A 15000-nucleotide genomic window follows, 5' to 3' on the forward strand; every position below is an offset into this window, starting at 1 on the left:
CGTTTCGTACTAACCGTCCTTCATCACAGTGCAACCATTGCACTGTGCACTGTTGCACTGTGATGAAGGACGGTTAGTCCGAATCGTCGTACCATTAAATCTTTGGGAGCATTTAACAGTGTTGCGGACCTTTATTTTCTTTTCAATTAAATATGTGTCCCTTTTGAAAACCTCAGTCAGCCCTGACTGCACCTTCGACAGAGAAACGTGACGACAACGTGGATGTCAGCAGGTTCATCCGGGCAGGGCTGCCACTGACAGCTTTCACTGGGCCCAGGACAAAGTCATCTGAAAGGGCCCCCTACCCGATACACACAATGCAATGGGGACCCAATAATGGGCCCCTTATCTCCCTGGGCCCGGGACAACATACCTCTTGGTGATGTTTCGCAATTACGTAAGTGGTCCTGCCCTCTTGAGATCAAATTGTATGTGGCCCCTGAACCAAAATGAGTTCAACACCCCATGTCTAGAATATATTCACAGGAAGGCAGTGGAGTCAAGCAGGGCTGGATTGGGGGAGAAATAGGGCCCGTGCACTTTTGACTTAAAGTCCCCCTCGTAATTAGTGACGCAGAACTGACACACTGGTGGTTTTTTTTTCACATTTCTGAAAATAGGGGCCCACCAGGGTGCAGGGCCCACCAGGAAATGCCCGCTATGCCAAATGGCTAGTCCAGCCCTGAGGTCAAGGGTTGTCCCTCAAATCCCTCTGAAAGTAATAGGACAGTGCCAGATGAGACTGACTTCCGGCCCAAAAAATGCTCAAAACTCGCCTGGAAGCACAACATCCTGACCAATTTGAACTAAATCCTATTCATTTCTATAGCCATAAATCTGCAGAAAATCCTGCCCAAATGCCATTTTACCCTCTTTTACCTGCAGATAGTCAGCATAAGCAGAGCAATTTGGTGGGGAAACGCCCAACCTGGCAACACTGGTGCCACATCCAATCAGCGCAGTGAGCTACCGGTATTCAATCTCAAGTGCGTCAAATTTCGGGACTCACTAATTCGACGCCCTTTCGGTACTTACCGCTTACGTCATACGACCCTAACCCTAACCCTAACCTTAAATCGCTTGTTTGAAATGTTTGATTACCATGTGACGCACCACGTAAGTACCGAGAGGGCGTCAAACTAGTGGGTTCCGTCCAATTTCAAAACAGCACAAAATAACAAGCGGTTTCTTCAGTTCTATACAGAGACTGCATATAGTGTGTAATTCATCAACCGGTGAGCAGACGGTCTTCTGATTGGCTGAGCAGGTGTCCATTATTCCCTGCAAATGGGATGTCGTAATGTCACCTAGTTCAAGTGGAGAGAATGTTATTGTCTACACAGATAAATGAATGGAAAGCGGTCCCTGGTCTTCGAGGTGCACACGCGTGCTAACGAGCTGAATGCCAACAGGTGAGAAGCGGAAAATAGCGGGACCTGATTGGCACGTGCGGCTGAGTACGGCTTTAATTAATATGCAGGTGAGGAGATGCAAAAAACTAAGGATGGGACATCGGTATCGGTATATCGGTATCGGGTTCAGATATCAAAATAATTCAGAGATCGGATGGGATCGGAATTTTCCTAATGTATAGGAACTTTCCTGATACTGACATTGAGCCAGGTGTAATATTAATTTGAAATCATAGCACTTGCATATTAGTTTTCAGGATGGGATTGTTGCTTTTTAACTTGCTACTTTTTACTTATTAATTGGTTTCCTGTTCTTCTGACTACCTTTACTGACCAAATAGTCTACTTGTGCCTAGTACCTCAAGTTGAAACCCACGCATGTAAGTGGTTTTGGTATTGGATCGGAGTAGTATCGGTATCGGCAGATATCCAAATTTAGATATTGAGATCGAATCGGAAGTGAAAAAATGTGTATCGGTGCATCCCTACAAAAAACACCTTGGGAGGAAGAGAACGCAGCTCAGGGGAAGGAGGAGAGCTGGAGGAGAGAGAGAGAGAAAGAGAGAGAGAGAGAGAGAGAGAGAGAGAGAGAGAAACAGAGGCAGAGAGAGAGACAGATATAGAAAAAGAGAGAGAGAGAGACAGAGAGCGAGAGACAGACATAGACAAAGAGAGAGAGAGAGAGAGAGAGAGAGAGAGAGAGAGAGAGAGAGACGAAGACAGAAGAAAGAGAAAGAGAAAGAGAGAATATGATCAAGTGAAAGACAAAGAGAGAGAGAGCGTAAACCATAGTGAGTGCCACAGCCGAGGGAACACACACCTGAGGGCAGAAAGCCCACAGTCGGTATCCGGACGGCACTGAGCAAGAAAGACGATGAAGCACGATCCAATGGATCCAGACCATGCTACACGGATCCATTGACTTTCACTAGCTTAGCGACATATTCCCTCTTTTAACTTGTCTTAAAGCATGACAACGCTTAACATGAAAAAAAGACACTTCACCACCTTTATAAACCCCAGCCAACAATTTTAACTGTATTAAGCTCCATAATAGTGGTATACCCCTTTAAGTTTTTTTTCCCCACCGGTCACTGTGCCAGGTAGATTTCAAAATCTACCAGTCACTCACTGTTTTTATCAGTCAAAGTGACTGGTGGGTTGAACAATTTACCAGTCACCACTGAAATTTACCCGTCATTGGCAGGTGGACGGGTGCTTATTTCCATCCCTAATCCGGACCTAGGGTAGCCTGACTCCATGGAGGGTGCGCGCTGGCATTTTGTCCGATGTTGGAAGCCGTGACGCGAGCCAGGTGGAACTGCCACAAAGGAAGAAGAATCTTCGCTCAGGTGCCTGCCGAGGCCTCCCCTCTCAAACCCAGCCCTGCCCTCGGCTCTCTCTCTCACACTCTCCCTCCGTCTCACTCTCCCTCCATCTCTCTCTCTCTCTCTCTCTCTCTCTCTCTCCCTCTCTCTCTCCCTCTCTCTCTCTCAGGACTATTGGACACAGGAGTTCGGCCACCACTGTCGCAGGAGAAAACATTCATGCTGCCTGAAAGCTACGAGTTTTAATTCACTGAGTGCCGTGCCCCTTTAAGACTCACAAGTAGAAGTAGACTAATTAGCTTGATGTGCTTTGTGTGCAGTGTCTGGTATGACAGTTCACGCGTGCCTTCATACCGTAGCTTCCCTACCCCGCACTGCGGAAGAGAATAACATTTCACTGGTGTTAACCAACGTCTTCCAACAGCATTCCCAACCACGCCCCTCCTGGGCGGACTGTGTTCCCACAATTGCAGCGTCATGAGCAAATGTCTAGTCAGTTTCAAAGAAGGTATGATATCTAGCTCGTGGTGTGAAAAAAAAAACTATTTATTTGAATATTTCACGAAAAAAAAGAACTGAACTGAACTTTGAACTAGTTCAGGGGGTAGTGGCGGGCATCATTTGCCCTCATTATTATAACCAGTGGTCGAGTTGTAAAATCAAACCAGGGGGGATGGTCAGAGATGTATTGTGATTATTGGGAGTTCTGTGTTTTCTCCCCCCAAGAAAATTTTGAAAATACAGTTGTTAAAAGTTGTTAAAATATGTGAATGTATAGCCTGTAAATGAATATAGAGCAATGCTTTTAGAGGGGGATGATTTTTGACCATTTCCATTGTAGGGGGATGACATCAACCTTCATCCACCTACAACAGTGATTCTCAAAGTGTGGTCCTGGGACCACTGGTGGTTCGCGACAGAGCTCCGATGGTCCGTTAGGAGATCTCTACTTTTCGAAGCAGTAGGCTATACTGTATTTGTAAGATTATTACAACACCAAACATAACTGAAGTGATATTTTCACCACAATATAGACAGGCTTGAAATGTGAAAAAAGTATGTGATTTGCATTGAAATTAGCAGTGTCAAATTAGCAACCATCAACTGTCAATTCAGTTGACAGGTGGTCCCTGAACATGTTTGGGGGGACAAAGTGGTCCTCAGTCTGAAAAAGGTTCAGAAACACTGCCCTACAACTTGAGCCCTCGTTATAACAGGACAGGAAAAGAAGTGGACAGGAAAAGGTTGAGTGAGACAGGTGGGGTAGGGATGGGGAAACAGCCTCGGGCAGAATCGAACCCGAGTCCCAGGTGTCAGTCACAGTACGGTGACGAGGCCGTGGCAAGATTTTCTAGTTGGCTAAAGGTGTGTGTTTATGTGGCGTACTTGGCTAAAGGTGTGTGTTTATGTGGCGTACTTGGCTGAAGGTGTGTGTTTATGTGGCGTACTTGTGGCTAAAGGTGTGTGTTTATGTGGCGTACTTGGCTAAAGGTGTGTGTTTATGTGGCGTACTTGGCTGAAGGTGTGTGTTTATGTGGCGTACTTGTGGCTAAAGGTGTGTGTTTATGTGGCGTACTTGTGGCTAAAGGTGTGTGTTTATGTGGCGTACTTGGCTGAAGGTGTGTGTTTATGTGGCGTACTTGTGGCTAAAGGTGTGTGTTTATGTGGCGTACTTGTGGCTAAAGGTGTGTGTTTATGTGGCGTACTTGTGGCTAAAGGTGTGTGTTTATGTGGCGTACTTGGCTAAAGGTGTGTGTTTATGTGGCGTACTTGGCTAAAGGTGTGTGTTTATGTGGCGTACTTGGCTGAAGGTGTGTGTTTATGTGGCGTACTTGTGGCTAAAGGTGTGTGTTTATGTGGCGTACTTGTGGCTAAAGGTGTGTGTTTATGTGGCGTACTTGTGGCTAAAGGTGTGTGTTTATGTGGCGTACTTGGCTGAAGGTGTGTGTTTATGTGGCGTACTTGTGGCTTTTTCTGTGTGGTTGGCAGGTCTGCGAGATGAGTGTTGGCGTGTGTGTGTGTGTGTGTGTGTGTGTGTGTGTGTGTGTGTGTGTGTGTGTGTGTGTGTGTGTGTGTGTGTGTGTGTGTGTGTGTGTGTGTGCGAGTGGAGTGTTGATGTGGTGTGTGTGTGTGTGTGTGTGTGTGTGTGTGTGTGTGTGTGTGTGTGTGTGTGTGTGTGTGTGTGTGTGTGTGTTGGTGTGGTGTGTGTGTGTGCGAGTGGAGTGTTGGTGTGGTGTGTGTGTGTGTGTGTGTGTGTGTGTGTGTGTGTGTGTGTGTGTGTGTGTGTGTGTGTGTGGTCTGGTTGAAAGGTCAGGACTTTACAGCATGGGGTGGGGTATTCCTGAGTGATGTCGTTGTAGTGAGAGTGGGCATCAGCTGTAGATCACATGTTACTGTGATGTATGACTGTACACTGGGCAGTCATGGGTAAGCGGTTAGGGTGTCAGACATTGTAGGCCAAAGGTTGCCGGTTCGACTCCCGACCCGCCAGGTTGGTGGAGGTGGGGGGAGTAATTAACCAGTGGTCTCCCCCATCCTCCTCCATGACGTGATCTTCCCGCCACACTGCTCCTTTAGGTTACCATTGGGGGCTGCCCCCTTGCACGGGTGAGGCATAAATGCAATTTCGTTGTGTGCAGTGTGCAGTGAAAACTTCTGTGCTGTGGAGCGCTGTGTCATAGTGACAATGGGAGTTGGAGTTTCCCAGGTGGGCTTTCACTTTCACTACACCAGCTGTAGACCTTACTGAGATATGTGGCGACAGTAGAAAATGACTAATCATAAACATCAACGCTGTTATGTGTATGTTTTTGTTTTGGTGTGTGTACAGTATATGGAGTACTATGCTATTTGTGTGTGTGCTCGAGTTTGGTGTGTGTGTGTGTGTGTGTGTGTGTGTGTGTGTGTGTGTGTTTGTGTGTGTGTGTGTGTGTGTGTGTGTGTGTGTGTGTGTGTGTGTGTGTGTGTGTGTGTGTGTGCGTGTGTGTGTGTGTGTGCGCACGCGCGCATTTCTATTCGAATCAATACAATTCATGTGTTGTGTGTGTTTCTGTTTGACTAACTGCATAACTGCACATACTTTAGTGTGTGTGCGCGTGCGTGCATGCGTGCGTGCGTGCATGCGTGCGTGCGTGCATGCGTGCGTGCGAGCATGCTTGCGTGCGAGCATGCGTTTGTGTGAATCCCAACTTACCGAAAGGTCACCACACAGAAAGCTGTGGGCCACACGAGCACGAGTGATGTTTTGAGATCGAAGTCCAGACGCTCTGCATCCTCCTCCTCTTCCTCTTCCTCATCCTCTTCCTCATCACAGGAGAACAGCCACAGCTCCTCCAGACTCAGACGATGCTTTAAACGGTAGCTTGCCGTCGACCTGTCACACACACACACACACAAACATGTAAATACAATACACAATACAGGCATGCATGCACACACACACACGAGCACACACACACACATGCATGCACGCACACACAAACACACACACGCACACGCCCGCGCACGTGCACGCACACGCACGCACACCCACACACAAACACACGCACGCACACACACACACACAACCACGTGTCGTGGAAAGGTTTAAAGTGGTAGTTCGCTATTTTAGACATTAAGCCCTGTTTGTGTGACTTCTGGGGTGAAGTAGAGATGTTCTCATCACAATTTTGACATTTGGTGCTGAACGGAGAATTTGGGTATCCAAGACTGCAGCCCCCCCCACCTTTACATTGACTCCAATAGAGCACTCAAGCAATCGATTATAAAATGGCATTAAACTTTTGTTTGAGAAGACATGGAACTCACCGTGTGGTCAGTGGTAGACAGCGATAAATTGACCCGAAAATTGCAGCGAAATATGCCTTCTAACTGTTGTTTAGCATTTGGCGGACCTATTTTTCCCCAGACGCCGTTGAATAGCAGTAGACATCCAGCCAGTAGGTAGCGATAGTGTGTTGTTTATGTAGACATCAAGGAGCGAGGTAGAACGGCTATCTTTGAGCGGGACTGGCTACAAAAACTACAGCTTGCATACAAACCATAGATAGTAACGTAAACAAACGCACCCCCATTTCCGGTCGCGCGGAGTAATACTAGTCAAACCAATACAATCAATGAAGACGGACAATAATGAATATATCTTCTCTGGAAGCGTATTTCGCGGTGATTTTCGAGCCAACGTATCGCTGCCCACCTCTGACCACTCGGTGAGTTTCATGTCTCTGCAAACGAAAGTTTAATGCCATTTTATGATCGATTGCTTGAGTGCTTCATTGGAGTCAATGTAAAGGTGGGGGGGCTGCAGTCTTGAATACCCAAATGCTCCGTTCAGCACCAAATGTCAAAATTGTGATGAGAACATCTCTACTTCACCCCAGAAGTCACACAAACAAGGCTTAATGTCTAAAATAGCGAACTACCACTTTAAGCACTATGCACTGTGCCCTCGCTGGAAGTGACGGGTGAGCATAGCATTAGCTCGCCAAAATATCAGTTGGTTACTGTTTGCATTGCATTGCGTTGGTGTGTCACGTTTGTATATACATTTCCTTCATCTCAACTGGCAGGCCCTACCGTGGCTGATATGGTACGTTTACCACTTGGCTGACTGGGGTTCGATTCCCGGTCCGGGTCATTTGCCGGTCCTTCCCAGCTGTCTTCTCTCACCTCCTGTCTCGCAATAAACCAATAAAGGCTGAAAAGCCCCCCAAAATATTTTTTTTAAATCCCAACTGGCAGCTATTTCGCATACAATACTTGGCTTGGCATGAAAAGGTTGGTGTCTCAGCAACGTTACTTACAGAGATAGGATGTTGACCGTACTCTTCTACTGAACTGAACGCCAAAATTCTTCCGTTTCATTAGCAACATGGCGGCTGTTTAGCAGTATCGTTTTCGGGCATTGTCCGAGGTTAGACCCACTCGCAGGCAAAAATAATTTTGACCGCTAGCGGGTGGGGTTAGTTTACTAGGGTACCATTTCATGGCAGCTGTTTAGCAGTATCATCAGGGGTGTAGTGGGCGTGGTACGCGGGGGTACGCAGTCCACCCACTTCTCCTGAAGTGAGATTTAAAAAAGAAAAATTCTGTCTGTGTCTGAATACAAAAAGGGGGTTGACATGACTTTAAAAATCCCCACTACACCATTGAGTATCGTGCAGTGTCCATCAAGTTCAAGCACTGTGTTTTCGGCCATTGTTATGGCATCATCCCGGTACTTTCATGTATGTTGGAAGCCTAAGCAATAGGACTTTTTGCTGTGGTGAAAAAAATGGCAAGTGTCCGAAATTTCGCATACAATACTTGGCTTGGTATGAAAAGGTTGGTGTTTCAGCAACATTACTTACAGAGTTCTATGAGACTGTTGACCGTACTCTTCTATTTTTTATTATTTTTTATTTGTAGTTTATTTGGCAGGGACAATGTAGTGCACATTGTTACAAACATGACATGGCAGAGCCATGACACAACTTGCAGATGTGAATACATGGAAGGTTTATAGCTAGATAGCTAATTTGCAACCTCAGTCCCTGATCAGGCTACCTACTCTAATAAAACATATAATCATCTAAAAGTACAATTGTACAATACAGTATACAAGACAATAATAAGCCATCTTGAAACATGCTCCCTATAATATGAAAGCCTTGTAGTCTTCTACTGAACTGAATGCCAAATTCTTCCGTTTCATTAGCAACATGGCGGCTGTTTAGTGTTCAAGCACTGCGTTTTCGGCCATTGAGTATCGTGCTGTGTCCATTGTTCAAGCACTGTGTTTTCGGCCATTGTTATGTGTGCTGTGTCCATCATTCAAGCACTGCGTTTTCGGCCTTTGAGTATCATGCTGTGTCCATCGTTCAAGCACTGCCTTTTCGGCCTTTGTTAGGGCATCATCCATGTACTTTCTAGCCTGATAAACCAGCCTGAATAAGAGACCGGAGTTATTTAGTCTGGTCCCGCTGAACGATACCTCCGAAGATTGTTGATGAGAACAACCTGTTGTTGTAGTAACTTGTATGTAGACCATTCAATGATGACTCGGACAACAGCATGTCTTTAGCCGGCAGGCATATTTACTCAAGTGACTTTTACCGGAAACCATACATATACCTAAGCAGCCTCTGGTACGGAACGCCCAGAGGACCATAACACACCACATCTCCCCTTCTCCAAAGAAGTCATAAACTCTTACACAAAACATGGACTACCTAACTAAAAAGCATTTAGTCTGTCTGGCACTTTAAGATCACTGAAATACGGAATATGAAAACAACACTTAAACCTGTTAAATTTGTTCTGCATTACTGGACATAATCTTTGAGCCATGCAGGTGCCTTCACCTCCCTCCTTGGATGAACCCTTTCTTCATTCTCCTCCACCCTCAATTCTGGTGCTGCTGTCTGTTCTGTGTCCCCCACATTCTGTGTAGGGCCTTGAATGTCTGGTAAGGGTCTGAGGTGTGCCTTGTTTCTCCTCACCTCTTCTGTATCTGTCTCCACGACATAGGAACGGGGAGTGTCTGCTTCTCTCAGCACCGTAGCCGGCTCCTGGGTGTTTGTAATCCAGACACGCTGACCTGCTTGTAGCTCTGGCCTGACCCCCGCTCTATGCCTTTTGTTGTAGGCCAGTGCCTGTGCCTGTTTTAACTCTTTGTCCTTGTCTGCAAATTTCTTTTGGTTTGGCCACTGTGGTTTGAGTTGACTGGGTGAGAGTGGCAAGGGTGAGCGCAGCCTTCTGCCCATCAGGAGCTCCGCCGGTGAAGGGCCTTGATTCAGCGGCGTGACCCGGTATGCCAACAGGGCCTTGTATGGGTCGGTGTTCTTCTTCAAGAGGCTTTTCACCGTTTTTACAGCCCTCTCTGCCTCCCCGTTACTCTGGGCGAAGTATGGGCTGCTGGTGACATGTCTGAAGTCATAGTCTGTGGCAAAAGAGGAGAAAGAGGCAGAGGAAAACTGGGGCCCGTTATCACTTATCAGGAAATCAGGCACTCCATGCCTAGCAAAAATAGATTTCAGGCCATTAATAATCCCTGCTGATGTAGTTATAGATGTCTTCATTATTTCAATGTACCTTGAATAGTAGTCTACTACCAGTAAGTAAGAGTCATTTTCCCAGTAAAACATATCTGCCCCAACTTTCTGCCAAGGCCGCTTAGGCAGCTCTGAGGGTATCATCGGCTCTGGGTGTAGCTGCTGGTACTTTAAACATGTCTCGCAATTGGACACAAGTTTTGTGATTTGGGCACTCAGGCCTAACCACCAAACAGATTGCTGAGCCCTCAGCTTGCATTTGGATACCCCCATATGTCCTTCGTGCAGTCGGGCAAGCATTTCATTTTGCAATGTCTCTGGAATGACAATACGTCGCCCTTTCATCAAAAGATCACCATTAATGTGTAACTCACCTTGGTGCTCCCAGTAAGGCTTCAGTTGCTGGGACAGCTCCTCTTGTCGTGGCCAGCCTCTTTGGCATTGGCGGATCAGCTGACTGCAGATGGCGTCCTGCCGCTGATGTTCACCTATCTGCTGAAGTTTGGACTGAGATGCAGGTAAGTTATCACGTACTGCGTTGATGAAAATCTGTACTTCCCCTTCCATCTGTGTTTCTTCTGCTGTCAATGGGTGTCTTATCGGGGCCCTGGACAGTGTATCTGCTGTGATGAGGGCCTTTCCAGGTACATGTGTGATGTTGTATATAAACCTAAGCAATCGCAGCCGGAATCGCTGAATCCTGGGAGGTAAGTCATCCAGTGCTTTTGTGCCTAAGAGTGCAAGGAGGGGTTTATGGTCTGTTTCTATTGTGAACTGTAATCCGATGAGGTATGAACTCAGCCTCTCACAAGCCCAGGTGACGGCCAGTGCCTCTTTTTCAACCTGGGCATACCGTTGCTCTGTGTCAGAGAGGCTTAGGGAAATGTAGGCAACTGGACGCCACTGCATATTTTCCTCTCTTTGCATTAAGACTGCCCCAAGGCCAAAAGACGAGGCATCTGCCGACACCTTTGTCTTGGCCTGTGGTCTGTATTGAGCCAAGACTGTTGGTGATGCTAGCTCATTCTTGAGCTTGTCAAAGGCCGTCTGCTGCATATGACTCCAGGTCCACTCATTGCCTTTTCCCAGCAGATCTCTGAGTGGTTTGGTAGAATCTGCAAAGTGAGGGAGGAATTTTGCAACATATGTCACCATCCCCAAAAAGCGCCTAACGTCTGCTGCGTTCTCTGGGACAGGCATGTCTGTAATTGCTCTGATTTTCTCAGGGTCTGGTTCAACGCCTGCTGCACTGACTTTATGTCCTACAAACAGAGTTTCCGACTGTGCAAAGGTGCATTTCTCATTTAGTGTTAGTCCTGCCTCTTGGAGTCGCGTCAGGACAGCTGTGAGCCGCTCATCATGCTCTGCTTCATTATTTCCGGAGACGAGGACATCATCTGCATGGCATATGACACCTTCAAGGCCGGCTAAGAGCTGGGACATACGTCTTTGAAAATGTTCTGGGCCCGAATTTATGCCAAAGGGTAGCACATTGAAACAGAAACGGCCAAAGGGAGTAATGAATGTTGTTAGTTCCCTACTTTCTTGTGCCAATGGTATCTGCCAAAAACCACTTCGTGCATCCAATTTTGTGAAAAATTTTGCACCATTCAGCTGTGCTAACGAATGGTCGACAGAGGGCAAGATATGTCTTTCTCTGCACACACTTTCATTGAGCTTGGTGAGGTCGACACAAAGTCTAATTTTTCCATTGGGTTTTGGGACTACCACTATCCCCGCACACCACTCAGTCGGCTTCTCTATCCTGGAGATGACCCCCATTTCCTCCATTCTTTTTAGTTCCTCCTTGACTTTTTCAGTTAAGGGTATTGGCACCAGGCGAGGGGTTGTAAGGGCATAGGGGACAGCATCTTCTCTCAGCCGGATACGATAGTCACCTTCCAGTCTCCCTAATCCTGTAAACACCTTTGGGAATTTCTTTTTGAATTTTCTCTCTGGGTCCCCATTCTCCTCCAGTGTGTCAATTTTCTCCATTCGCTCCACAAGGCGTAGTGCTGTAAGTGCCGGTAAACCCAGCAGTGGCCTAGCCAAGTTATCAATGACAAACACTGGCTGACAGGACTTTTTGTCCTTGCTTTCAAGGCTGCCTTGAATCTGACCTACCACAGACAGTCTGGTATTATTTGGGCCATACAGCTTTTTGAGCGTGTGCAGTAGAGGGCCGTCTCTTCTGTAGCTATACAGCCTGGTAGGAATGGCGGTCACTGCTGCCCCTGTATCTAGTTTAAAGGAAACTACTGCCCCGTTTAGTTTGACATCTGAGAACCAGCCAGTGCTGTCTGACTTCACCTCCCCTAAGTACAGACTGTCCTGGTAGAGTCCCTCTTTCTCTGCCATCTCGTGTACAGGCTGCTTAGACTTGCAAACAACAGCAAAGTGTCCTCGTTTGTGACATTTTCTTCATTCAGCCTCTTTGGCCGGGCAGTCTTTCCAATTGTGTGACGGAGCCCTCCCACATTTATGACAAGCAGATGACGTTGCGTACCTGTTTTGTATTTGTCTCTGTTGTGCACTACCCTCTGTCTTGCGTGCAAGTGAAAGCGCATGCATCTCTTCACTGGGCTCTTTAATGGAAACAGGGCCACTCGCGCCGCGCAGCACACCCTGTTGTTGTTTCACAGTTTCACTCTGTCTGACCCGGGTTACAGCTGTAGTCAGGGTCAGTTTTGCATCCATCTGCAATTTCTCGGAGAGCGTGGCATCTCTTATGCCGACGACAATGCGATCGCGGATCAGTTCATCTCTGAGAGCCCCGAATTTGCAGTAATCCGCCTGCTTGTGAACCGCGGTGATAAAGCTCTCGGCCGTTTCTCCCTGTTCTTGTTTGCGCATGTTAAACTTCGCCCTTTCAAAAATTATATTGTGTTCTCCAATAAAATGTTCATCAAAGCATTCTTTCACTTTTTTGTAGATCAGCTTGTCTGCCGACGTTAGCTCTGAGGCATTTAGGATATCCTCGGATTCATCTCCCATTGAGTAAATCAACGTATTCACTTGAAAAGCCTCTTCCCTTTTGTCTAACCCCGATACGACCCTGTACCTCTCGAATCGTCGGATCCATTTGGGCCAGTTTTGGACATCTCGGCAGTCAAACTTTTCTGGCGGGCTTAAGCGAAACACCTCTCCAACGTTGCTTGCTGCCGCAGGGTTGCTTGCTCCAGCGGAGCTGGCGGCTTGCCTTTCAGTAGACATTGCGAATACGAAGTGACAATCTCCTCTGCGCAGTTATCTTGATGTTATTTGCCAGTACATTGGGAATGCAGCATAACGTTGAAGAGTCACCGCTTCTGACACCATGTAGTAACTTGTATGTAGACCATTCAATGATGACTCGGACAACAGCATGTCTTTAGCCGGCAGGCATATTTACTCAAGTGACTTTTACCGGAAACCATACATATACCTAAGCAGCCTCTGGTACGGAACGCCCAGAGGACCATAACACACCACAGTTGTTTTTTCAAACCGTGCCGGCGCTCTGACCAATCGGCGATCTTTGCCGTTGATGTGCTTTCCCAACGGTGTTGAGAGATGTTGTCGTCACTCCCTCAAAACCCCGCCCTCTTTGATTCCAAACAAATCTCTGCGTTGTGATTGGTTTTGCCAGACTCAGGGCACAGTGTTCAAAACGTTCTCAGATCCGAGGCCAGACCCACTCGCAGCTGAACATTTTCGGCGTCCAGCGGGTGGCGCTGGTTTACCAGGCTAGGTACTTTCAGTGCACCGAATTTACCGAAATGTTGAGCTTGAGTGCCCTACACACTGAAGCATAGCGCCCAAAGTGCACAAGTGCACAATATGAGACACAGCGGAAAGCAAGTCTGGGTTGGCTATGAAGGCATCTGTTGGTGTGCGGTGATGTCACGGTGAGATACGTGTAAGTACTCAGGGCTTGACACTGGCACCTGCTAACCGGCCAAATGCTGGTAAAACTTGGCTATGGCTGGTAACAGTTTCAGTGTCACAAGCCAATTTGGCAGGTAGCTTATTCTATGGTATGACATATCAGATTGGCGTATATTCTGCACTTTGTCCCTTGTGTATCAATTGTTCGCGTTTAAGTTCAAGGAAAAGCTCCGTTACTCAGTTTATATATTACGTTTTTTCTCCATGTAGAAACCCACGCTCAATGTAGAAACCCACATCTTCTGAGGTTAAATGTACAGTGTCATGATCATTTAAAAAAAAAGTGGCTATAGAATAGCTGGATGGCTCGTGACTCAGGAAAACCACTAGCCACAGTTAAAAGTTAATGTCAAGCCCTGGTAAGTACATAAGGTTACAGTGAAAGTACCTCGAGCGAACTTGACATGACCAGAAGGACAAACAGTACAGTACGAAACCACACCGGTGGCAATGTGTGTGTGTGTGTGTGTGTGTGTGTGTGTGTGTGTGTGTGTGTGTGTGTGTGTGTGTGTGTGTGTGTGAGTGTTTGTTATTATTACGTACGCAAGTATAGCATAGATTTCATGGTCATGGAATATCTCAGTCTGACTGGCTGACAGCCACAAGAGCGTGTGATGCGTTTCCTGTTTGAGGTCCGCGGAGGAGGAAGTGATCTGCTCTGCTCTGCTCTGCTCTGCTCTGTTCTGTTCTGTGCGCCCTGGCCTACATTCTCTTCTTGCTACACACACTCACACTCACATGATCAATAAAGACGGACACACACACACACACACACACACACACACACACACACACACACACACACACACACACACAAACTGCAATGCTAAATGCTAAGTGTGCTTGTGTGTGTGTGTGTGTGTGAGAGAGAGAGAGAGAGAGAGAGAGAGAGAGAGAGAGAGAGAGAGAGCTAGTGTGTGTGTGTGTGTGTGTGTTCGTATGTGTGTAAGTGATTGCACTAAGTTTCTAGTAGAGAGAAGTGTTCTATTCTAAGGAAGTCTCTCGTGACCAAGGATCAGACTCTGCTGTGGAACTGTTTTGATTCCATGCAATGGAGAATCTTGAGTGTGTGTGTGTGTGTGTGTGTGTGTGTGTGTGTGTGTGTGTGTGTGTGTGTGTGTGTGTGTGTGTGTGTGTGTGTGTGTGTGTGTGTGTGTTACGTGTTGTGTGTAGGGAGAATCTTCTGTCAAATATGGCCCAACAAAGGGCTTGTGGTAGTCAGTGTGTGTGTGTGTGTGTGTGTGTGTGTGTGTGTGTGTGTGTGTGTGTGTGTGTGTGTGTGTGTGTGTGTGTGTGTGTGTG

General features: G+C 46.9%; 1 protein-coding gene across 2 annotated transcripts in view; it reads right to left on the bottom strand.

The window, feature by feature from the left end:
* Nucleotides 1–15000, bottom strand: part of tagapb (T cell activation RhoGTPase activating protein b) — a 90583-nt gene that overhangs the window by 30816 nt on the left and 44767 nt on the right. For both annotated transcript variants that reach the window (XM_063223731.1, XM_063223729.1), the window contains exon 4: nt 5934–6113. In XM_063223731.1, coding sequence (XP_063079801.1) covers nt 5934–6113 — 180 coding nt within the window. The remainder of the gene's footprint in view (nt 1–5933; nt 6114–15000) is intronic.

This window comes from Engraulis encrasicolus, chromosome 18, assembly GCF_034702125.1.
Source record: "Engraulis encrasicolus isolate BLACKSEA-1 chromosome 18, IST_EnEncr_1.0, whole genome shotgun sequence".
NCBI classification, from domain to species: Eukaryota; Metazoa; Chordata; class Actinopteri; order Clupeiformes; family Engraulidae; genus Engraulis; species Engraulis encrasicolus.